Source organism: Cervus canadensis, chromosome 20 (assembly GCF_019320065.1).
Source record: "Cervus canadensis isolate Bull #8, Minnesota chromosome 20, ASM1932006v1, whole genome shotgun sequence".
NCBI lineage: Eukaryota > Metazoa > Chordata > Mammalia > Artiodactyla > Cervidae > Cervus > Cervus canadensis.
The window spans coordinates 23,740,567-23,764,986 of NC_057405.1; the positions used below are offsets into that span (position 1 = coordinate 23,740,567).

General features: G+C 41.4%; 1 protein-coding gene across 5 annotated transcripts in view; it reads right to left on the reverse strand.

The window, feature by feature from the left end:
• KCNQ5 (potassium voltage-gated channel subfamily Q member 5) overlaps positions 1–521 on the reverse strand; it is a 583,703-nt gene extending 583,182 nt beyond the window's left edge. For all 5 annotated transcript variants that reach the window (XM_043439129.1, XM_043439126.1, XM_043439127.1 and 2 more), the window contains exon 1: positions 125–521. In XM_043439129.1, coding sequence (XP_043295064.1) covers positions 125–516 — 392 coding nt within the window. In that variant the 5' untranslated portion in view covers positions 517–521. The remainder of the gene's footprint in view (positions 1–124) is intronic.
• Between the last annotated feature and the right edge of the window lie 23,899 nt (positions 522–24,420).

The following is a 24,420-nucleotide window of genomic DNA, read 5'->3' on the forward strand; positions in this document are numbered from 1 at the left end:
GTGTGCGTGTATACCCGCACGGCCGGCCAGGGCGTGGGCGCCGGGCGTCCCAGGGGACCGCGCAGGAGGGTACCCCCGGCCGCCGCGGTGCGGGGGGGCGCGAGGGAGGGACGCGGGTACTCACACGAACGCGTGGTAGACGAACGCCCAGCCGCGGGGCCTCTCCAGCACGTTGTACAGGTAGTTCTGCAGCCGCCGGTACTTGACGTTGCGCCGGCAGCTCTGGCCGCTGGTGTAGGAGAGCGGCTTCCCGAGCAGGCTCATCCGGGCGCCCTGCTTGCCCCGCCGGCTCTCCCGCAGGCCGCCGCCACCCAGCGCCGCCGCGCGGGTGCCCAGCAGCAGCAGCCCGTCGCCCCCGGCGGCTGCCGAGTTCAGCAGCGCCCTGGCCCGGCCCGACTCCACATCCTTCATGCCGCCGCCCGTGCGCCCCCCGCCCGCCGCCGCCGCCGGCGCGCCGCTCCTCACCCAGAGCCCGGCGGCACCGCCCTCCTCGCCGCCCGCGTGCTGGCGGGGCATGGCATCACCGCGGGCACCGCGAGGGGGGCCCCGGCGGAGGGGGCCGTGGCCTCATGCGCTCCGGCAGCTTTCGAGGAGGGAGCTGCCGCCGACGGGGCGCCCGGCGGCCCGCGAGCTGCGCGCCGGGGGGCGGAGAGGGCGCGCGGAGGAGGCGAGGAGTCCAGGTGTCCTGTAGCCTTCAGCTCCTTAGGCGAAATCGGGACGTGTCGTGGGGGCGTCACTCCAAGTGGGCTCCTCCGGCCCCTCGGTCCCCGCGGCGGACACTCCCTCCTGGCGAAGCTCCCCCCGGGGCTGGAGATGGAGCTCCCGCGCGCGCGCGCCGGGTCCCAGCCTCCCCACGCCGGAGGGGACCTGCGGCACCGAAACCCCTCTCAGGGACGGGAGTTCGGCGTATTCTCCCCGGGGCTTTGGAGCTGTTGGAAGGTGCGCCCGCCTCGTAGCCAGAGGAGGAAAAGGAGAAGCGGGCGCCCTTTCCTCCCGCCGCTGCACCGCCGCGCGGTCTGGTCCCGTCGTCCTTCCGCGAGGGGTGTGCGCTGGAACGGCCCAGTCCTGCCCTCCAGGTACCAGCCAGTCCCCAAGCGCGCCGGCCCAGGTTCCGGGCGGGGGCGCTCGGATCCCCGCGTTCAGGGTGCAGCCCCGCGGGACGCGACCGCCTAGCCAGCGAGACAGGCGCTGGGCACCTCACCGCCGCAAACTCCTCCGGCTTGCGGGCTGTGACTTTCCATCCCAGCATCAGACAGAAGAGCTGGACATCCTTGCCAGCCCGGGGGTGGGGTGGGGTGGGGTGCGTCAAAACTCCGCTTCTCCGCGGTGAACGACTGGCGCTGGGCTGTGCCTTACAGCGGCGCGAAGCAGGGGAGGACAGACCGGGTCCCTCCGTCAAGAAATTTGCATTGAAGTCAGAGAAAGTCATAAATAGGCGAAGTCTCTCGGCGGTGGCGGCGGCAGCCCCAGAGTCTGGGGGCGGGAGGGAAATCCTGGAGGATGGAGAGTCCAGGACCCCAATTTCGCTGGGTCCTCTCCCCACCCGCCTCTGCTTCCACTTAACGCAGTGAGAGGCTTCTCCCGCCGCCTCCAACACAAGAGCGGGCCGCCCCCAAGCCCCCTTGCCCCTGCGGGAGGAGGGAGGCCGGCGAGCCTCTGGCCTTGAGCGAGACGGCGTTAAAAAGCGTGAGCCGCTGTGCCAGAGACGCTGAGAGGAAGCTGGGCTTGGGAACTTCTTCCCAAAGAGTGGAACCCCTTCCCTCCCCCTCAAATAGGAAGGAAATGATCACTAGTTAAACTGAAGGAAGAACTGGGGTTCCACCGCAAAGCCAGAACAGATGGTTCCGAGAGTGAGTCCCAGTGCCTTTTTGCTTCCAGAAGCCGAAAGCCGAGGCGTGAGTCCCGTGTCAGCTGCCCCCGGCTCTGGAGATGCTCGGCCAGCTCCTCCGTGTGAGCACACCAGTGGCGGCTCCGGTCTGCCTCGGGCAGCGGCCGCATGGCCCCGCTGGCCCCTTCCTTCTTCCTGTCATCGCTGCGATGTCAGCGCAGCCCACTCGCCGGCTCCCGGCCGCCGGCGCGACCCCGCGCCCCCTCCCGCCCGGTGCCCGAGCCCGGCGGCCGCGGACGCTTCGCCGAGGCGCTCGGTGCAGCTGGCGGCGCCGCCACGTGACTGCCCCCTAATTCACTTCCACTCCCCCCCCCGCGCGCGCGCGCGCAAGTGGAGGGGCAAGGGGGCGGCCTAGTGCCCCCAAGGTTCAGGCCAAGGGAGAGAGCGCCGCGGAGCGAGCGCTCCAGTCCTAGGGCCGGGCGAGGACCAGGCGGAGCGCTGGGGAGTTGGCGTCGCTATATTTAGACTCCCCCCGGAGTTTCCGCGCAGGGCTTTCAGGGTGAAAGATCTAGAGGCTTAGAAGGATTCGTGTGCGCGCTTTCAACGTGAAAATCTTGGCTTTTCTGCAGGCAGGAAAATGAGAAGCATTTTGCCTTGAACGAGCAGTTTTCCTTCTTGCACACTTTACTCCATCCCACTGCGAAGGTCAGATCCCTTGTCTCACTAGCACTGCTGGGCCCAGCCTGCTGGCTGGAAGATTTGGGAAGGCGGGACAAATTTCCAGGGAAAGAGCCAGTTGCCTGACTTCTCATGGACGCTTTCCTGAGTGTGTGGCAAGGTGGGAAACCATAATGTGGATTAAGCAAATGCGTGACACTTTAAAGTAGCGTCAAAGGTGGTGATCAGCAGAGGTTTAGAGCTGGGAAGGGCCTTTGAGATCGGTTCTCTGGTTCTCTAGAAGTTAGAGACACCCCAGAGGGGACCGGCCCAAGCATTCACAGGTGGTTGGTATGAGGGTTATCAGGAACCCAGCAGCCTCCCCTCTGGGTTTCGTTTCCCTTCCACATCTTAAACAGAACATATACTGAAACGCAGGTTACCCAGATGGCGCTAGCTGTGAAGAACCTGTCTGTCAGTGCAGAAGACTTAAGAGACTGGGGTTCAGTCCCTGGGTCTGGAGGAGCCCCCGAGGAGGGCATGGCAACCCACTCCAGCATTCTTGCCTGGAGACTCCCATGGACAGAGGAGCCCCGGGCTACATCGCATAGGGTGGCAAAGAGTCCCACAGGACTAACAGCGGCTGAGCATGCAGGCACCCTGAGGGGCTCCTGGCTGTATTTCAGTGTCTCTGCAGGCTCCCTTTGGAAAGAGAGGTTCAGCCACAAGCTCCGACACCCCGCCTGAGCGTGCTGGGAAGGAAAGGCCACGTGAGGCTGCACACCTCTCCTACTGGCTTCCCCGTGTGTTCCTGGCTTCTTCACTACCAGTTAACTTCTCTCAAAAGGCAGGAATTAACTGTTGGAAAAACAGAGTGCTGTGATCAAGCTTTTTTTTCTGCCGCTGTGCCTTTGAACACAGATGTTGCTAGGAAACTGCCTTTCATTCTTTTGGTTGAAATATTAAAACCTAATATCAGAGGAGAGGGTAGACAAAGAGTGAAATGACATAGCCGTGTATATTCCACCTGTAATATTACATTAGAGCCTTATAAAGAGGTAGAATGGTAAAAGATAGCCGTCTTTTCCAAACCAAGTGTTTGTTTCTAATGTAGACCATATGAGCTGATTTCACTCCCCATCCTTTGGAGGTGAGGGTGCTTTCAACCATTGTGAGATATCTGCTTGAAATGTATGCCCATGGAAGGTTTTATTCTCTGAAGTCTACTTGGAGATGGTTTCCGCTGAAAATAGCTACTGGAAATATTTTACTTCAGTGTGTTTTCTATGCCATTATATTTTTCATCTGAAGGGCACTCTAGAATAGTAATATGGAACATTCTATACAAGAGCTAGAGGTGCTCGGGAAAGACTTTCACGGCAGAATAACTAGTTGTGAGCTGGTTTACAGAATATCCGTGACCACATGACTCTCCTGTCTCCTCCAGACCTCCCCAGCCCCCTGTGTGTTCTGGTCCTACCACCTCTACACACTTCCCATCGAGTCATGGTCATAGTTCTAATCAACTCACAACTGATGGAAGTGCTACTTTTTTGTGTGATGTGGGATGCTTTTTGATCCACTGTGAAATGCCAGGTCAACCAGAGTAGTGGTAATAAACAGAATCCTCAAACCTTAGAGCAAAAGGGACATTTGCTGTTGAAGAAATGGAAAACTATTGTTGGCTGCTTGCCCAAGGCTCAGCTGTTTGCCTTGGAGGAAGAGCCGAAGTCCCCTAACGCCTGAGTGGAATGCCTTTAAGCCAGGCCACCCTTTCCCTTAGCTTTTATTTCCTCCTGTCAGATCAAAATCAAACTTACAAGCACAAAAACTATAGTTGTGTTTCTTAGGTATCTTATAACCATTGATTTGGTAAATCTGATTATTTCAAATGTGTCAGCATTGTGGACCACAGTGTCATTTTTACTCTATGGAGGATTCTTAGAGATGTGATGCTGAGATTCTCTATATATTTTACCAAGGGACAGAAATCAGAAAACCTGGGGCAACATCAGAGATCATAAGAACCTGCCAGATGACATGAAGGTTCCCGCATAGCAGGGACTCATCCTAGCCTGCCCTCAGTGGATGAGGCATGGTCCCTTCAGATCAGCCTCTGCCTAGGGGTGCAGAAACAGTGCAGGTGTGAGTGGACAGGGGTGTGAAGAGGGGCTGGTGGGGGAGCAGACAGAATAGGAGAAGCGCTCAAAAAGCCTCACCATGTTCATCCCAGCAACTATCAAAATTTATTTTCCTAGGAATTACTAAAATAGTGTGCCAGTTACCACTGTCAAAGCAAAATAATAGCAGATATTTCATATGTGTTTACAGCACATGAGGCACTGTGATTAACAAGAATTATTTCACTTGATTCTGACCGTAGCCTCACAAATGAGCACTACAGGTTTATAAGGAAGAAAGTGAGGTTGTGAGAAAGTTAACACTTTTTCAAAACTAATGAGAAATTGAGTCTGAACTCAAACTTTTGGTTATTTCATGAAAAAACAAAAGCCACAGAAACAAAAACCAAAACCAGATTTTAAATAACTAGGCTGTATTAAACTTTTGAAATAAAAAAGGTTTAGCCTATTATCACATTAATATATTTGCCTGTTTTTCCTTTAAAAAGGGAAGTGTTGGAAAGTGTCTAGTAGCTGTTTCATAGCAGGACTTGGGGTTTTACTCTAAACACAGAATTAGCCTCAATACCCCTCTTCACTTTTCCTGAAGAAATAAAAGCTTATGTGTAGAGGTTTATCTTCTGTATTGAATATTTTAAAACAGTCCCAAATCATGAAGTAACAGTATCTTGGAATTATACTTACATTTTTATCTTTTTCCTAACACTACCTTAACAGTCCCAAATCATGAAGTAACAGTATCTTGGAATTATACTTACATTTTTATCTTTTTCCTAACACTACCTTCAGTTTTATTCACAAACTCCTATTTATCATACTTGGCTATACCAGATTTCTATTTTCTTCCTGTTATGTTAGTATGGTAGCACTACTGTCTTTCAGCCAACTACTTAAATGATCTTCCTGGAAGTAATTTGAATACAGCTATTTGCTCTTTCTAAGATATATGCATTTAGAGACTGTATGAAGAGATTGATACAGAAGACAAACCTCTCATTTGAGGGAGTGCCCAGGGAAAATTCTGTTATAATTCTGTGCCCCCTAGTGGCACTGGCATTTTACCATAACCTTTTTTGAAGAGAAATTAAGAAAGCACCCTTTATGAATCACCCCAAACCTTTTCATCTCCTTGGCAAGCTATCGTTAGTCATCAGGTATGAGCTAGTTGGAGCGGTTGCAGATGAAAAATGTCTTGATTCTCAGGTGCACGGGCTGAATAGTAATTCTAATGTGACAGGTTCCCGGAGGTTTGCACCGCGTCTTACAGGACGCTGGACAGGCTTTCCTGAAGGACGCAGGGGCTGGGCTTCCTTGAGGAAGAGCTGGCCTTCGGTGACCCATCAGGGCAGGCTGTTCAAGGAAAAATTAGTTGAGAACCTGTGAAAGCCAGGCATCCCTTGAGAGTGACAAGTGGCTGGATTCTCTTGGAGCCCAGGGTACTTCTGAAGGGTGTGGTGGTAAGGCAGGGGTTCCACAACTGAGAGTCTCAGCGGGAATTTAGGGATTGTGTTCTGACTTGAGCAGGGAGCCCCTGAAGAATGTGAAACAAGACACTCTACTTGTTCCTATTTCCACGTGCAGAAAAGCCCTGAATATTAGTTGAGTTTAATGGGGGGGGGGCAGGGAGTGTGGCTTGAGCACTAATGCTTGGCACACGCTGTTCCAAACTGGGATTCAAAGATGACATGTATTTGGTGGAAGATAGTGATGGCTGCCAGTCCATGGACAGGTGTCCAGCCAAACCTCCAGTTTCCAGGCCTGAGTCTCTGGATGATGAGTGGTGTTATTTACTGAACTTGGAAAGACCATCTGGTACAGCCATCTGGGGAGAGGGGTGATGGTGACTTCAGCTTCACATGGAATACGGCCTGACTGCTGAGATAGCCCAGTGGAAACGTCCAGTGAGTATACAGGTCCACAGCTCAAGAGGGCGCCAGGAATCGAAATTTGAGAATCACCAACATGTACGCAGGGGTGTGTGTGTGTGTGCGTGCGTGTGCACTCAGTCACTCTGCGATCCCATGGACTGTAGCCCGCCAAACTCCTCTGTCTGTGGAATTTTTCAGGCAAGAATACTAGGGTGGGCTGCCATTTCCTTCTCCAGGGAATCTTCCCAACCCAGGAATCGAACCTGCATCTCCTGCATATATATATACACATATAAAAGATGCAATCACCATATATGATGAAAGTGATGGGTTAGGATTAGATTACCTGGGAAAATATGTAGATTGGCTGAAAAAGGAAAAGGCCTGAGGACCCAAATTGGGGGGCGGGGGTGCTCAGAGCCAAACACTGAGGGTGGGGGAGGAGAAAGGAGAATATGAAGCTGAGTAACCCCTGAGGACCACTAAGGACCTTTGCCTCAGCAGCCATAAAGGAAGCTTCCACAGGGAAATGCGGGACAAAGATAATCGAGATAGGATTTGACCACAAGCAGGTCATTGGAAGAAGTTGTTTCTGGGTTTTGTTTTCCTTGCAGAATTTCTTGTAGAACGAGAAATCAGGTCAGAATGGGCAGGAAGAAATTCAGAAGTGAGACAGTGACGTTAATGATTCTGGAGGGGAGGAGCTAGGAAGCAGCAGGCAGAGGATTTGGGTTTGACCAAGATTCTCAGCATAACGTGATGCTGACTCACGAGACCCAAGTGGCTGTCACAGCCAGGCTCAGAGATCCTCTGGCTGAGTCTGAGCTACTGTGAGACTGACAATATTTCACTGCCAGCTGGGAGGTCTGAGACCACTTGGATGTCTATTGATTTTGCTCTGTACCTTTAGAGCATTTTTAATAAAAACTACCACTTTTCATTTCTAACATTTCCCCCAAAGTTTAATTTAATGTGTATACATTTTTCAGGCTTGGTTTTACCTGGAATGAAGATGCATGTTGGATAAATGATGTAGTTTTGTTTGGATGTATTTAAAATGAAAAGTTGCAGAACTGACTGGATCACTCAGGGAAAACTGTACCTAGATCTCTAATAACTCGTAGATATTCAACACAATTTTCAGGCAGTGGTGCCGAGACCAATGGAACGGGTGCTGGAATTTCTCTGACAGGTCAGGAACTGGCAGGGGTGCGCATCCAAGTTCCTAGAGTTTTAACCAGATATTTCTCTCTCTTTTTTAATTTTTTTTATATGAGGCTTTTGAGTACAAAGTTAGGCTAACAGAAAGTCTGTTAAAATTATTTTTAAAAGCTGGTCCTGTTTTTTTGGCTGCTTAGGGTCATGCTTGCTGCCTTTTTGAGTCATGGTTACAAAATGCAAAAAGTCACTGCCCACAGAGGCAAAGGAATATAAGGAAAGCCAGAGCTGATGGCCAGGGCTCCGGCCACCCTGGGGGCTGCAGCTTAGTGGCTAAGCCGCTCGGGATGCTGCAAAATGTTAGGATCCAAGTACTACAAATTGACACTGGGCCTTGTGTAGGAATCCTGAAAGTAAAAAGAGTTCATGTAAGAGGCGAGTGTCCTGAAAAACAGATAGATGGAAAGTGGTATTGCAATCAAGTTGTGTTTCAGTTTTTGTTTTGTAAAAATATGTTTTGCTGCTCTGGCATAAGATTCTGATGAGATACAATGTAATCAGGTCAATGAAATAGACCAGGAAACTTGGTGCCTTTTCTGAATGTTTGGTTTTGCTCGAGCTTGTTATTTTGTACATGAGACAGGCATTTTGAGAAAAAAGGGGACAAAGTTGAAAATGGTTTTCAGGAAGGAGGTATTTCCTGATGTGGATAAAAAGACTAAAAATGAGGAAGAAACTGGGGGCCACAAGACCCAGTGTTCTTTTGGGTGCTGAGAATCGGAAGTGGACCAGTAATTGCAATAGAGGTGGGGGGCTGGAAGGACTCTCTTTTATTTATCTATTTATCTGAATTTTTTAATTGAAATGTAGTTGATTTAAGTGTTGTATCAGTTTCAGTTGTGCAGCAAAATGAATAAGACAGAGAGATTCTTGGTCAGATTCCTTCCCTTTATAGGTTATTTCAAGATACTGAGTATAGTTCCCTGTGTACACAGTAGATACTTACTGTTTACTTTATATTGAGTAGAGTGGCCAATGCTACTTTTAAACTGGTCAGAATTTGGAGTCAGGAAAAACTTCCAAGTTATGGGATCTGGGCTCCTGACTGAGTTACTGAGTTTCTCTGTCTTCATTTATTTCCTGTTTAAAGTGGAATCATTGTGTCCTCATTAGACAGCTTTTGTGAGGGTTAAATGAAGAGCTGATGTAAAGTTTTAGCAAAGCTCTGACAGTAAATCTGACCACTACCTCTAGTGATCATGGTCTGCAGGACTTCACTCAGGTTCAGTTTGTGATTCACCCCACAGTTTTAAAGTAATAGCTGATGAATTTTATGAAACATTACCATGTGTAATTTTTAACATTAACTGATTGAGAAAACATATAAAAGTAAGAGAAGCATGAACTTGTAAAAGGATATGTTTTTTCCTGGGTAAACCTTCAGATAACCCAGAAGTAAAACTATAAGTTTGTAGATGACAGTTTTCAGTGAACTGTTCGTGAAGTTTGAAAAGCAAGTGAAAGTAGCCACACCTGATAATTACTAGGCTATGTATTCATTTTTTATATAACAATGCTTTTTTGAAGGAGACTAGATGTAATTAAACCTTTAACACATATAGCTGTGAATATTATTCTACTTCTAATAGCAATATTCAAGTGGTAATGGGTGTTTAATTCTTTAGCTCTAAAATATATGTGACATTTTAGATGTCTGGTGATAGGTGCTGAATTAATTTATGATTCTGAAGTTTTACTGGATGACAGAGCTTTGAGAATTTGGTGAAAGTCTTAGCAAAAGTCTGAAAAGCATACCTATAATTTTGCAGACAACCTCTGGAACAATTCATATAACCTGGAGCTTTTGGATTCCAGATTATTAAGTCCTTGGACTGTATTCTTAAAGGAATGAATTTTACAAAGGTTCTCTGGAGGCTGTCTTCAGGATGCTTTGTACTGGGCACATAAGAGTAATTTGAGTAGCAGACACTTCCTTGCCCTCCATTGAATAACCCATTCTATTTCTCAGGCTGCAGTTAGGAATCCATTTTAAACCCAAGAGTATGATTGTGTGTGTGTGCGTATATGTGTGTGTGTGTGTATAGCTTAGTGTATGTGTATATAAACAAATGTAAATATGGTTTAATGTAATTGCAATTCAATGCTTTAAAATATTGCCCACCAGCAAACACGTCCACCAAGAACCGTCTATTCCTGCAATAGAAAGGAAGATTATGGGCCATGTAGGGCTTCACCTCTGATAAATGGATCACAATAATTTCCATGCTTAAAGGTTCCTTTCAGTCTTGGCTAGTGCTCTGACATCAGAAAGTATTAGCTTTGTTATTGAAAGTGGCCTCCAGAAATTAAAGCCTTGATGTTGTGTCTTAGAAGCACCCTGTTACTGGTTTCCCAGCCTCCACTTTGCCAGCTGCCTGCCACTCACCTGCTGGAGCCTCTGGATCACCTCCACTGCAGCATTCCTTTAAGGCATGGGTTTTGTTTTTGTTTTTTAAATACTTTTCAGTTTACTTTATGAAACCAGTGTAAATCCAATTGAATGAGATCATTAAAATAAAATTTTACACCATCTATTTCATAAACAGATATATGTATTCTGATAAAAATATATGAATACAGTCATATATAAAATATATACATCAATACCAAGTGAGATAAACGAAAAAATACAAGGGTGTATTAGCATTCAAAAGTAAGTCAGTTCTTTCTCCTAAAGCAAAGGAAGCAAAGGAAAAATAAACAAATGGGATCTAATTAAACTTAAAAGCTTTTGTGTAGCAAGGGAGGCCATCAACACAGTGTAAAGGTCACAGATTCAATGGAGGAAAATACTTGCAAATGATATGACTGATAAGGGCTTCAGTTCAGTTCAGTTGGGTTCAGTCGCTCAGTCGTGTCTGACTCTTTGCGACCCCATGAATCGCAGCACGCCAGGCCTCCCTGTCCATCACCAACTCCCAGAGTTTACTCAAACTCATGTCCACTGAGTCGGTGATGCCATCCAGCCATCTCATCCTCTGTCGTGCCCTTCTCCTCCTGCCCCCAATCCCTCCCAGCATCAGGGTCTTTTCCAAGGAGTCAACTCTTCGCATGAGGTGGCCACAATATTGGAGTTTCAGCTTCAGCATCAGTCCTTCCAATGAACACCCAGGACTGATCTCCTTTAGGATGGACTGGTTGGAGCTCCCTGCAGTCCAAGGGACTCTCAAGAGTCTTCTCCAACACCACAGTTCAAAAGCATCAATTTTTCAGTGCTCAGCTTTCTTCACAGTCCAACTTTTTCATCCATACATGACCACTGGAAAAACCATAGCCTTGACCAGACGGACCTTTGTTGGCAAAGTAATGTCTCTGCTTTTTAATAAGGGCTTAATATCCAGCATATATAAATAGCTCACCCAACTCAACATCAGAAAAACAAACAGCCCATTTAAAAATGGGTAGAAGATCTGAATAGACACTTTTCCAAGGGCAACATACATATAGCCAACAGACACATTGTAAAATGCTCAACATCACTAATTATTAGGGAAGGATAAATCAAAATCATAGTGAGATATCACCTCACACCTGTCAGTATGGCCATCATCAAAGAGAGCATAAATAAATGTTGGCAAAGATGTGAAGAAAACGGAAGCCTTGTATACTGTTGGTGGGGATGTAAATGCAACCACTGTGGAAAACAGTATGGAGGTTTCTCACAAAACTAAAAATAGAACTGCCATATAACCCTAGCAATTTCATTCTTGAGTATATATCTGAAATAAATGAAAATACTAATTCAAAAAGATCCATGCACCTCAGTGTTTATGGCAGCACTATTTACAATAGCAAGGATCTGGAAGCAACCTAAGATTCCATCCACAGGTATAGTAGACACATATAACGGAGTACTGCTGCTGCTGCTGCTAAGTCGCTTCAGTCGTGTCTGACTCTGTGCAACCCCATAGACGGCAGCCCGCCAGGATCCCCCGTTCCTGGGATTCTCCAGGCAAGAACACTGGAGTGGGTTGCCATTTCCTTCTCCAAAGCCTTAAAGTGAAAAGTGAAAGTGAAGTCTCTCAGTCATGTCCGACTCTTAGGGACCCCATGGACTGCAGCCTACCAGGCTCCTCCATCCATGGGATTTTCCAGGCAAGAGTTCTGGAGTGGGGTGCCATTGCCTTCTCCGAATGGAATACTACTCAGCCATAAAAAATAAGGAAATTTTGCCATTTGCAGCAACTTGGATGGACTTGGAAGGTATTATGCTACATGAAATAAGTCAGAGAAAGACAAATACTATATGCTATCACTTATATGTATAATATAAAAAACAAGTTAGTGAGCATCACAAAAATGTAATTGATTCACAGATATAGAGAACAAACTTGTGATTATCAGTGGGGAGTGGGAAGCGGGGTGGGGCAGGAGAGAGGGAGGGGATGAGGAGGTACAAACAACTATTTATAAAATAAATAAGCTACAAGGAAATATTGTGCATTATAGGAAATACAGCTAATTTTTTATATTAACTATAAATGGAATATAAACTTTAAAAATTGTTAATTACTATATTGTACACCTATTACATATAACATTGTACATCAACTATACTTCAACTTAAAAAATTTTTTAAAGTAAATCATTCCATCAGTAAAAAAAATCATCATACAATCATTTAGAATAATTGTTTTAAGAATTCAGTAGAATTCAACATCTATGTATTGATAACTACAAAAAAATCCTTAAGATAGTAAGCATAAGCGGCCTCCTTAATCAGATTATGTTTTTTTATTATGACTAAGCCCCTCCTACTGTCTTGTTGTGGCTTCTTCTTTGTCTTTGGAAGTAGTAGATCTTTTTTGGTAACTTCTGGTCTTTTTTGTCAATGGTTGTTCTGCCATTAGTTGAGAGTTTGCTGTTTTCATGAGAGGAGGTGAACTTACATTCTTCCACTATGACATCTTGTCCCACAAATGTCAGGTTAAGCTTTTGAAAATGAACTTATAGCAAACATATTAATATATAGATCCTTGGGTTGGGAAGATCCCCTGGAAAAGGAAATGGCAACCCACTCCAGTTTTCTTGCCTGGAGAATCCCATATATAGCCATATATATATGGGATACACACACACACACACACACACACACACACACACACACACACACACATGTGACAGTCTTCTGCTTTATGACTCTACAAACATGACACTTACAGTTCCTCACCTGGGCCCCTAATGGGCCTCTCAATTTTCTCCTCTATAATATAGTTTTTATATTAACTCTAAACTCCATTTATTCTCTCTGTGTAATGCATCCTGCAGTTCACTGTAATTTTTCTAAAGCTAAAGCTTTAGAGCAGAGTTTTGTACATAACATGAGATGATAGAAAGGTGATCTTAAACTGTACATAACATAGACTGACAGAAAAATGGTCTAAACCTGATAATCCAAGGCCAACTAATATACTTTTAAATCATGCATTTCTCTAGGAATTCTTTACACTAGCGATGACTTTGCTCCCAAGAATTGTTCACGTCTCCTGGAGACGTCTTTGGTAGGCATAGTGCTGGTGAGAGAGGCGCTGGGAGGCATTGCCGTGGTGTTCAGCGGGTAGAGGCCAAGGATGTTGGTAAACATTTTACAACACACAGGACAATCCCCACAAGAGAGTTACTTTTCCCAAAACGCCAGTAGAGCTGAGGATGGGAATCCCCACTACAGAGAGACCTTTTAAGCCAGGCTTTGAACATATTGAGGAAAGGAATTTTTCTCCTGTTATCAGGTAATATATATTGTTGTATAGACCATCTATTTCTATATTTAGAATTTCAGTTTGTAGTATGTGCCTGAGGAAATGAAGCTAGATGTTCTAAAGAAACAATTATCCCATTTAAAATAAAATATTTCAATGTCTACAATATCAGAGAAAGTAAATAAGTAGGCATGTCTGTCAGTAATATTCTAGAAATTTAGAACAATATCAGTATTATTTTTACCTAAAAATTAGCACATCTTTCTGTGTCTATCACGGAAAGGAAAGAGGCAGCGAAAGAATCTTGGAGCAAATGAACTGCCAGTTAGCTCAGGGTTCTGAAGGTACTGTGAGGCATTCTTTCGTGGTTGTATTACTGTATAGATCTTTGAAATGATGCCACAGATTTATTCAAGCTTTATCTAATTCCACATAAATTTATACAGGAGCCCTTTGATGGTAATAAAATGCCAATGAAAAAAGTAAAATAACTGGTCTGTAGCTCACCTTTCACCACTTTCATAAAGATATTTTATGAGAGGTTCAAACATGGACATTTGGTCTAAGTGTCATTTTAATGTAAGTATTTCCATTGTGGATTGCTACATCTTTTTTGAGAATTTTAATAAAACCACATACCTTTCTTGTGGTAACCATAGCGTTATAAAAGCTACATAAACTGACAATATTTCTTTACTTCACTTAACAATATATGAATATACGATGGTGGCTAATAATATTCATATGTAACAACAGTCCTGGGTTGAAGGAAATCTGTCAGATGGGGAAATACTGGAACGAATGAAGTGACTGCATTTTCTTGCTGTCATGTTATTCATGAATACATTTACCTATTTTTTTATGGCAAAGCTTGTTTTTTATCTCTCTTTTCTGAATCAAAGACATGTTCTATAGATAGTATTAGGTTGGTACAAACAAAATTGCGGTTTCGGACTATAAATTTTAAATCATTATAACTAGGGTCAAACATATCTTTACTAGTCAAAATAAGAACCATTACAATCAACATATTTTTTGCCAATGAGAAATAAGTTGTTTTTATTCCTGTAGTGTAAAAATCTGTGCTTAAGGATTTGACGAACTCTTGCAAAGTATTTTCTCCATTCTATTGGTTGTACAAGCATTTTCTCTGCAAAAAGTTGTCAAGGTGCTTGAAGAAGTGGTAATCAGTTGGCAAGAGGTCAGGTGAATATGATAGGAGAGGCAAAACTTCATAGCCCAATTCATTCAATGTTTGAAATGTTGGTTGTGCAATCTGTGTTCAGGTGTCGTCATGGAGAAGAACTGGGCCCTTTCTGTTGACCAATGCTGGCTGCAGGCATTGCAGCTTTTGATGCATCTTGTTGATATGCTGAGCACACTTCTCATATGTAATGGTTTCTCTGGGATTCAGAAAGCTGTAGTGGATCAGACTGGCAGCAAACCACCAAACAGTGACCATGACCTTTTTTTTTTTTGGTGCCAGTTTGACTTTGGAAAGTGCTTTGGAGCTTCTTCTCAATCCAGCCACTCATGGTCATTGCTGGTTGTCATATAAAATCCTTTTTTTTTTTTTTTTTTTTTGGTCACACATCATAATTTGATCAAGAAATGGTTCATTGTCATTGCATCGAATAAAAGAAGACAGTACTTCAAAATGATGATTTTTTTTGATTTTCATGAGGTACCCACCTACCAAGTTTTTTCACCATTCCGATTTGCTTCAGATGCTGAATGACTGTAGAATGGTCGACATTGAGTTCTTGGGGAACTTCTCGTGTAGTTTAAAGAGGATCAGCTTCAATGATTGCTCTCAACTGGTTGTTGTCAACGTCCTATGGCCAGCCACCATGCTCCTTTCCTTCAAGTCTCTCGTCTCTGTTGCAAAACTTCTTGAACCACCACTGCACTGTATATTCTTTAGCAGTTCCTGGGCCAAGTGCGTTGTCGATGTTGCAAGTCATCTCTGCTCCTTTACAACCCATTTTGAACTTGAGTAAGAAAATTACTTAAATTTGCTTTTTATCTAACATCATTTCCATAGTCTAAAATAAATTTAAAATAAACAGCAAGTAATAAATCATTAGGAAAAAAACATAAAGTGAGAAATGCAGGTTAAAATGATATATAATATAACCACATTTATTTAAGAATGTATTCCAATACCAAATGGCAAATTTCAACAATGAAAACTGCAATTACTTTTGCACCAATCTTAGTACTTATTTTTATGTGTGCATATGTACATGCTCAATTGCTCAGTTGTATCCAACTCTTTGCGACCCCATGGACTAGCCCACAGGCTTCTCTGTCCATGGGACTTTGCAGGCAAGAATATTGGAGTAGGTTGCCATTTCCTATTCCAGGGGATCTTCCTGATTCAGGGATCAAACTTGCATCTCTTGTGTCTCCCGCATTGGCAGGTGTAACTCTTTCCCACTGCACCACCTGGGAGGACACACAAGCATATTCAAGTTGGTTATGGACACACAAGTGCATAGGACCTCTAAAATATTAGCTTTATTTCTACCTTCACTGATCCACTCAGTTTCTTAAGCTTCCTTGCTCTGGAAAAGAGAGTCACTCCTTGAAGAAAAATAAAACTGTTTCTCAAATTTGAATTATAAAATACTCCTGTTTCTTTAACATTCCTTAAATGATGTTCCAGTTTTGGTTTAAATAAAAATGACAACTTATGCTAGATTTTTTTTCTGCTATGGATTATACTGGAAAATCAGAGGATTTATTGGATTAGTTTAAACCGTACTTTCTCTATTTAACATACAAGTAAAAGCACATTATTTAGTCTCTTTATCCCTCACTTTTTCTCACTTTCAAAATAGGAGACAAGAGTTACTGGGAGATGAACTAAGTTTTATAATCTCTGCAAAGTTCCCTGCACCCTGTCAATGCTCTGTCAATGTTCAATAGCTTATAGATGCTTCTAGTTTATGGGAAATATGGAAAGTATTTTAGGAAAAATATTAAGTTACACCATGCTGAAATATTTATCTATTTATTAAAAACTTTTTTCTGGTAAAGGAACATGGTTAACCAGCAAGCCCAACGTTGCTCAGTCATACAGATTCATATGTTTTAGCTGCTCCAAACTGAAGTAAAATTCAATAAATGTTCATGTACATGGATATAAATAGGCTACTCTCCCTCCTGCTCTACGTTTTTCCTTTTTTAATATTTTTTAAACTTTTAATTCTAATCTCCCGGCTGCTGTCTCCATATCTAGAATGAGCTATTAGTCCAAAATGATGAGAGTGTTCAAATCCCTGTATCACTATTCTCAAAGCAGAAATTAGAGGCTCACAGTCACAGCTGAACACAAGTTTCTTCGCGCCTTCGGGACACTGAGATGCTTGTTTGTCTCTAGTATTTTATAGAAACATCAGTCACAAGCGGACGTAATTTCAAAGATAAGCAAACAGAAGAAAGCAAACAGAAGGAAAGACATAGCGGGGAATTTGATGACATTTTATATTGTCTGTCTTCAGGGAAAGGTCAAAAAAACTGGATTTTATTTCATCTTCTTTCCAAGCGAGGGAAAAACCATCATGTGGTACTGTCAAGAGTCCCAGGCTCCATGGAGAAGATATTCTTGAGGGGCTTTTATAAATTCAAAGGCAACAAAAATGGAAACAACATAAACTGAAGATGATAGGTGATCAAAAATGTATGTTAAATAAATATAAATACCTTGCTTTTATCCTCAGACATAGGCATTAAATGGCAGAATCTGCAAATCAATCAATGTAATACACCACATTAACAAATTGAAAGATAAAAACCATATGATTATCTCAATAGATGCAGAGAAAGCCTTTGACAAAATTCAACACTCATTTATAATTAAAACTCTCCAGAAAGCAGGAATAGAAGGAACTTACCTCAACATAATAAAAGCTATATTTGACAAACCCACAGCAAGCATTACCCTCAAAGGAGAAAAATTGAAAGCTTTTCCCCTGAAATCAGGAAGAAGATAAGGGTGCCCACTCTCATCACTACTATTCAACATAGTTTTGGAAGTTTTGGCCACAGCAATCAGAGCAGAAAAAGAAGTAAAAGGAATCCAGATAGGAAAGGAAGAAGTGAAACTCTCACTGTTTGCAGATGACATGATCCTCTACATAGAAAACCCTAAAGACTCTACCAGAAAATTATTGACTTTTTTAGTGAACAGAGGAGAGCAGATGTTTTACACACTCATATATACAGGTGGTACTAGTGGTAAAGAACCTGCTTGTAAATGCAGGAGATGTAAGAGATGTGGTTTCAGTCCCTGGGTGGGGAAGATCCTCTGGAGGAGGGCATGGCCACCCACTCCAGTTTTCTTGCCTGGAGAATCCCATGGACAGAAGAGCCTGGCAGGCTAGGGCAACTGAAGTAAGTTAGCACACAGCACACATACTTTCATCCTCAGACATAGGCGTTATGTGTCAGATAATTAATGATTTTTAGGGAACAGTGGAGAGCAGATATTTTTATACACACACACGCACTCATATATACACTAGCTGGAGTAATAAGGAAACATGCTTTTGATGTTCTGTGATGATATCATGAAAGAATTTCCAGCCTGATCCAGCCTCCCTCAGGGGCCAAAAACTAGTGACAATAAGAATTCTGACAGGTGAGTGGAGATGCCACTTTGAAGATATTTGTCCAGTTTAAGTGAACTTGAAATTCAGTTTTCACAGGTGTCTGTTTGGGGGCAGGTAGTGGCAGGGGACAAAACTACCCAAGGTCAGGGTCGCATAGATGTCACTCCCTGCACAGGACCTCAGCGCGTTAAGTCCTTGACTACAGAGTGAGTTGGAAGAACACTGAAGAAATATTACCTGTTTTGAAACTGGCATTAGGTTCATGTGAAAGGAAGCTTCTCCATTTGTTCTTAACAAACCAGAGCAAAGCATTTGCAGACGGCAGGCCTGTCATCCAAGTGGCTCACAAAGGCTGCCAGCAGTCTTTCAGTGTGAAGGTGTCCTCCGGAGCCTGGAAGAAACGAATGCAAACATACCACCTGCCATCAAAGCCTCAAGGAATACAGCAGATGTCACGTAGAGAAAAGCGGCTTATTGTCAAAACTGCCGACGCTCAAGAAAACAGGACAACAGGAAGGCGCACCATCCGAGTAAACAGCTGAATCAAAGGTGCAAAACTTCCAGATATTGGATTTATCAGACAGACAATAAAATGGCTGAGTTTAGCATTCTTAAAATATTTCCTTTTAAAAAGAGAGTGTTAAAATATAGGAAAAGTACTATAAACTTTAAAAAGCAGACTTGAAGAAGAATACATATAACTTTCAGAAATTAAAAAAATAAATTGAAATAAAACTGTGGCTAGATTTAATGGATAATTAGGTATTTCATGAGATTATCCAGATGATGATGTACCAGATGATGGGTCTCAGAAATTTATTCTTGAAAAAGTGAAAATATAACAGAGAAGAGATGGGTAGAAGAGAGGAAAAAATTCTAATATAATTCACGTATTTGTAGTTCTAGAAATAGAGGTGAAAGAATGAGGTAGTAGCAAATTTGAAAATAATCAGGCTGACAATTGAGAAAACAGTGGAATGTTTTAGTGTGATGAAAGAAAATATATGTCAATCTAGGATTATATAGTGAGCAAAAATAAATTTGAAGAAAGAAAAAAAAAAGTAAAAAGCATACTGTCAGAAGAAGAAAAGTGTGAAAGTTCGTCACAAAAGATATACGCTTTAAAAAATTCAAAAGATGGATTCCAGACAAAAGGAAACCAATTTCACATGGAAGGTGCCCAAAAGAATGGAGGACAAAGAAAGCAGTAAATATGTGGATAAACATAAACAGCATTAGATGCACAAATAATGCTTTTTTTTTCCTTTTGGTTTAAACAGGGTAGAACTATGATAGTCAATAATTACATATAAATCAGGAGGACTTGATCAGATTGAAAAGTTTAATAAGATCATTGTTTAAAAACAGTGAAAATTATAATTTTGGATTTTGATACCTAGGCAGGTTGGAAATACTAAGGTAACCAATGAAAGACTAGATGTAAAAAGTTTAAATTTCAAATCCATAGAGAGAAAAATGAGTAAGGAAAACTAGGCAATCAATATTTTGAAAAAAGTAAAACAAGCAAAATAGAAACAGATAAGATGGGATACAGAGAAAACACAAAAATAAGATAGTAGAAATCATACAGATATCCCTCCTGTCTGAGCTCTCAAAAGTTAGGTATTTGTAATAATGACTTGCTTATGTTTCATCAAAAATTATTATCTGAAATGAAAGCCAACTAACATATATCTACATATGTATCAGCAAAAATGTTAAGTTCTGTGTAAGTTCAGTAAAGAAGTTTTCCTGTTCTTGCAGAAGTATCTCCTGTTTTTCCAATAATGTCTAATCTCTTGTTAATGTTATTTTCCTGTGGCTTTAGCTTCTGGTTGTTTCTGTAGGTTACTTAGGGGCACCAACTACTAGGTCCAATTTAGATAGTACGCCTACCGTGTTTAATATGATTTCTTTGTTTAGTTCTACCACAGTACGTATTTATTATTAAGCATAGAGAGTCAAGATAATTTGAATTCAATACTCCACAGAATAAACACACAGTATATTCAGTAACATCCATTAAGCACAAACTGGTTAGATAAATTGGGTTTAAAACATTACATACAATGCAGAAATATTTGGTGATTTGTTACATGAGTTTCAGAGTGTTTTAGTGATGTCTGGGGAAATTGATCTCATTTTTTGTATTATTACTTTTCCCTAATTCTATTTGCAAGAATATGAAAGTGCTATAAAATATAATTAAAGATTCATTTAAAAGACCAGATTTCTAATGTTAATTAAAAAACAAAAGACTCACCTAAAATTTCAGGATACAGTTTGAACATGGAAGGGTAGAATAAAGACACATTCAGAAAGAAAAAAAAAGACACATTCAGCAAGCAATAGTTTAAAGTTAAACTCTGTAAATGGCAGACAAAATAGATTTTAAGAAAAAAGAAAAACTAATAGAAGTAAAAGGGTAATTATAAAGTCAAGAAATGTTTCAATTTACTAGCAAGATTTAAGAATTTAATTTATAAATACCTGTTTAATAATACAATCTTTATGCATGAAATGAAATGAAAAAGATGAAAAACATATTAATACATTATCAGAACTGGGAAATTTGTCTGGTAACTGGAAAGACAAGGCACATAAAGTCAGTGAGAGTACAGAAGATCTAACTACCTCAACTAACAACCTTAACAGATCAATTGCAAAACATTCAGCTTTTCAAGGGCACTTAGAACTATCATGAAACTAACCATGTAGTGTGCTGGAAAGCCAGATTCACCAAACATTAAACAACTGGGGTCATGTAGGACACATGCTCTGACCACAATGGGATTGTCAGAAATAATTAACGACAAGATAAGGCAAAACTAATACATTTAGAAATTTAACATTTCTATCATAGGTCAAGTAAGAAGTCATGAGGAAAGTTACCTAGTCCATGATGAAAGTTACCATACCTAACAACACGGTAATGAAAATGCTGTATGTCGAACTCATGTGATGAAGCCGATGTGGTTCCAAGAAGGATTACAGAATTTTAAGTCATTATGTTATAAAATAGAAAAGCCTCAAATTAAATGAGCTTGAGAAATTAGATAAAATCTGCATTCACCTTCCCAAAATAGGAAATAATAGATGACCACTAGAAAGTAAACAGACATACAATAGAATCAACAAAGCCAAAAATTGATTATTTGAAATAAATAGCAAAACTAACAAACTTTGGTAAGACTGAGCAAGGAAAAAAAGTGAAAAAAATAATATCGATGAAAAGTGGGGAGGGTATAACTAGATATTCTGTGTAGTTTAAAAGTAATTAGTTAATATTCAAATATTATCCTAATGAATATAAAATGTTAGATAAAATGAACAAATTCTCAAAAATATAAATGTAATAAACTGCATTCCACTAAAAAATAAATAAATAAATGAATGTAACTTCTATAAAAATGGGACAAAAACTAAATCGAATTTTCACTATGAAGAAACTGAATCAGTAGTTAAAAGTCTCCCCTCCTGTGTATCTTCCCAAAGAGGCTCAGATATTTTAATTCTAATTTCCATCAAACATTCACTAGATCAATTAATTCCAGCTTTACTCAAACTATTCTGAAGTATAGAAGGAAAGGATGTATTCCTAGCTCATTTTATGTGACACTGCTTAGCTTGATTTCAAAATATAGATATTATAAGAACATTATGGGTGAAACTAACCTCTAAAGAATCATTGAGTAAATTTAGCAAGATTGCTGAACACACAAAGCAGTTAAAAACCTTAAATCATACCTCTATACATTAGCAACAAAAAGGTAGAAAATGGAATCAAACAAATATAACCTTTACCATGATATTTAAAATATTAAGTATCTAAGGATAAATTATCAAAAAGTATGCAAGCCATTCATGTGGAAAATTTTTAAATGTAATCAAACAGCATTAAGACCTAAAAACATGGAAACACAGTGTTTATAGGGTGGAATATATCTTTTAAAAATCAACTTTCCCTCTAGTAAATCTGTGAAATAAATGTTATTGTATCAATAATAAAATGTCTCAGGATTTTGGCTTGTTTTCATGTATACTTTATTGTAATGAAACTTATTAAACCAATGGATTCTAGAATTTAACTTTAAGAGCTTGAAGTCCAAAATAGCTGATATCTCTGAGGCAAATTATAAAGAATAATTACTAAAGTCAAATAATCAAGCCAGTGAACAAAATATAAGAGGGACCAGAAACAGAAATGAAATACACAGAAACTTAATTGATGATAAGTTGGCATTTTATATTAATGGAGACAGACAGACTTTTAAAGAGAAAGCATTGGGATAATTATGGGGAAGATGAGCTAGAGCCTAAACCCAGCACATAAGTAATTACCAACTGATGTGCTGACAGAGAATATCTCTATGCCCTCAGTACAGAGAGGGTTTTCTAAAACAAGGACTTCACATGAATTGATGGATACATTTTTCAAAAAGAACTTCTGCTCAAAATATTCCTAAGAAGACAAACCAAATTCAGGAGATATTTGTAATGTATATAACTGACAAAGAATTAGAGTTCAGGATGTATAAAGAAATCACAAAAATCAACAGGAAGAACACCTAATAAATTGGGCCAAAAAGGGAGATAAAGTAAAGTCATTTCTCTTGAGAAAAACAGGAAGCCAGAAAATATAAGATGTTCCATCTCAGGTGACTGGTGAATGGAAGACTCAGGTGAATGGAAATTAAGACTGCAATGAGAAGCGCATTCATACCCACTAGATGTCAGGCCATGATGCTTTAGCCTTGAGTATGGAGCCAGCAAACTTCAGTGTGCTCCTGGTGGAAGTAAGTGTGAACTGGAATCAAAAATATGTTTTCCAAATGAGTTGAAGATACACAAATTCTAGGACCTACAGATTTCCACCCTTGTCTCTTTTCCTGAAAACCACATTCACAGGGATCCCATGAAAGGTGTGAGAATGTTATTAGAAGCACTGATTGTCCCCAGAGAAAAACTGCACACAACCCAATAGTCGAGTAAATCAACAAACTGTGGAATATTGGTAAAAGGGACCAGTATATGACGGGAAAATGAGTGAATTATAACCAAATTCAACACAGAAGAATCTCAGGAGCAAAAAGGCCACATTCAAGAAGACACTTGATAATTCCATCTGTATAAAGGACTGAAGTAAACAGTGGAGCTTCCCTGGTAGCTCAGATGGTAAAGAATCTGCCTGTGATGCAGGAGACCCAGGTTCAATCCCTGGGTCGGGAAGATCCCCTGGAGAAAGGAATGGTTACCCAGTCTAGTATTCTTGCCTAGAGAATCCTATGGACAGAGGAACCTGGCAGACTACAGTCCATGGGGTTGCAAAGAGTTGAACATGACTGAGTGGCTAACACACACACACACACAAAGTAAAGAATATGCTGCTGGCATATGTATGCTAGGCAACAATCTTAAAAAGCAAAGAAAAGATACAGGAAATATATTGGTTATCTGGGCTAGAAGGGGAGGCCAGGACTCACGATGAGATTGGAGACCGGCATTCAGATCTAGAAAGAGGTGCAATGCTGAGTTGTAGAACAGAGGGTGTTTGTCCATATACTGCATTGTTACTTTTGTACTTTACACATATTTGATTCTTCTTCCTGGGATCCACACAATATTTAATGAAAATAATTGAAGAAAACTACCTTCGTAGGTGCTGTGAGGCCACCCACATCCATCCTGTGGTAACTGGAGACCTTCTTCTAATCCTTCATCTCTTATGAGACATCCGTGTGTAGCTGAGAACATCCCCGGTCTGTCAGAGCTCATCTGATTCCAAATAAGTCCACCCTGGGGCAACTTCTTAAATATGTTTTCTCCATGCAAAAGCATCTTGGCAAGGAGAAGAAGTGAGCAACTGGGGAATGACAGCACAAAAATTATTACTGTTCTCCACCTCCTGAAGAATGCGGTGAATAGAGAGTTAAAAACCTGGAGGATGAAGTACAGCACAATGGCTGAGTGAATTTGTTGTCTGGGGATATAGAACTAAGGTTAACTGGGACACACTCTCAGACAATATGATAGGTGATTGAATCACAGACATTCCACATCATTCTTTGTCTTAAACTATAATTTTTTTTAATGTAAAAAAAATCTTACTGTTTTCAGTGAACATTATGAGCTACTAACTACTGCTATTTTATTTTTACAGTTTATTAAATAGGAAGTCCTGGGGTTTTTATTTCACTTTTATGTGGGTCCTCATGTCTCTATTAGTGTGATTTTAATTGTTTCTCTCCTCAGGAAGCTTACAATCTATAATTCTTTGCTTAAGGTATAATGACTGACCAAGGAGATGCATTTAAATGGCACTTAGCTATTGCCTTTATAAAAATTTATTTTTTAATTAATTTATTTTTATATTGAAGGGTAATTGCTTTGCAG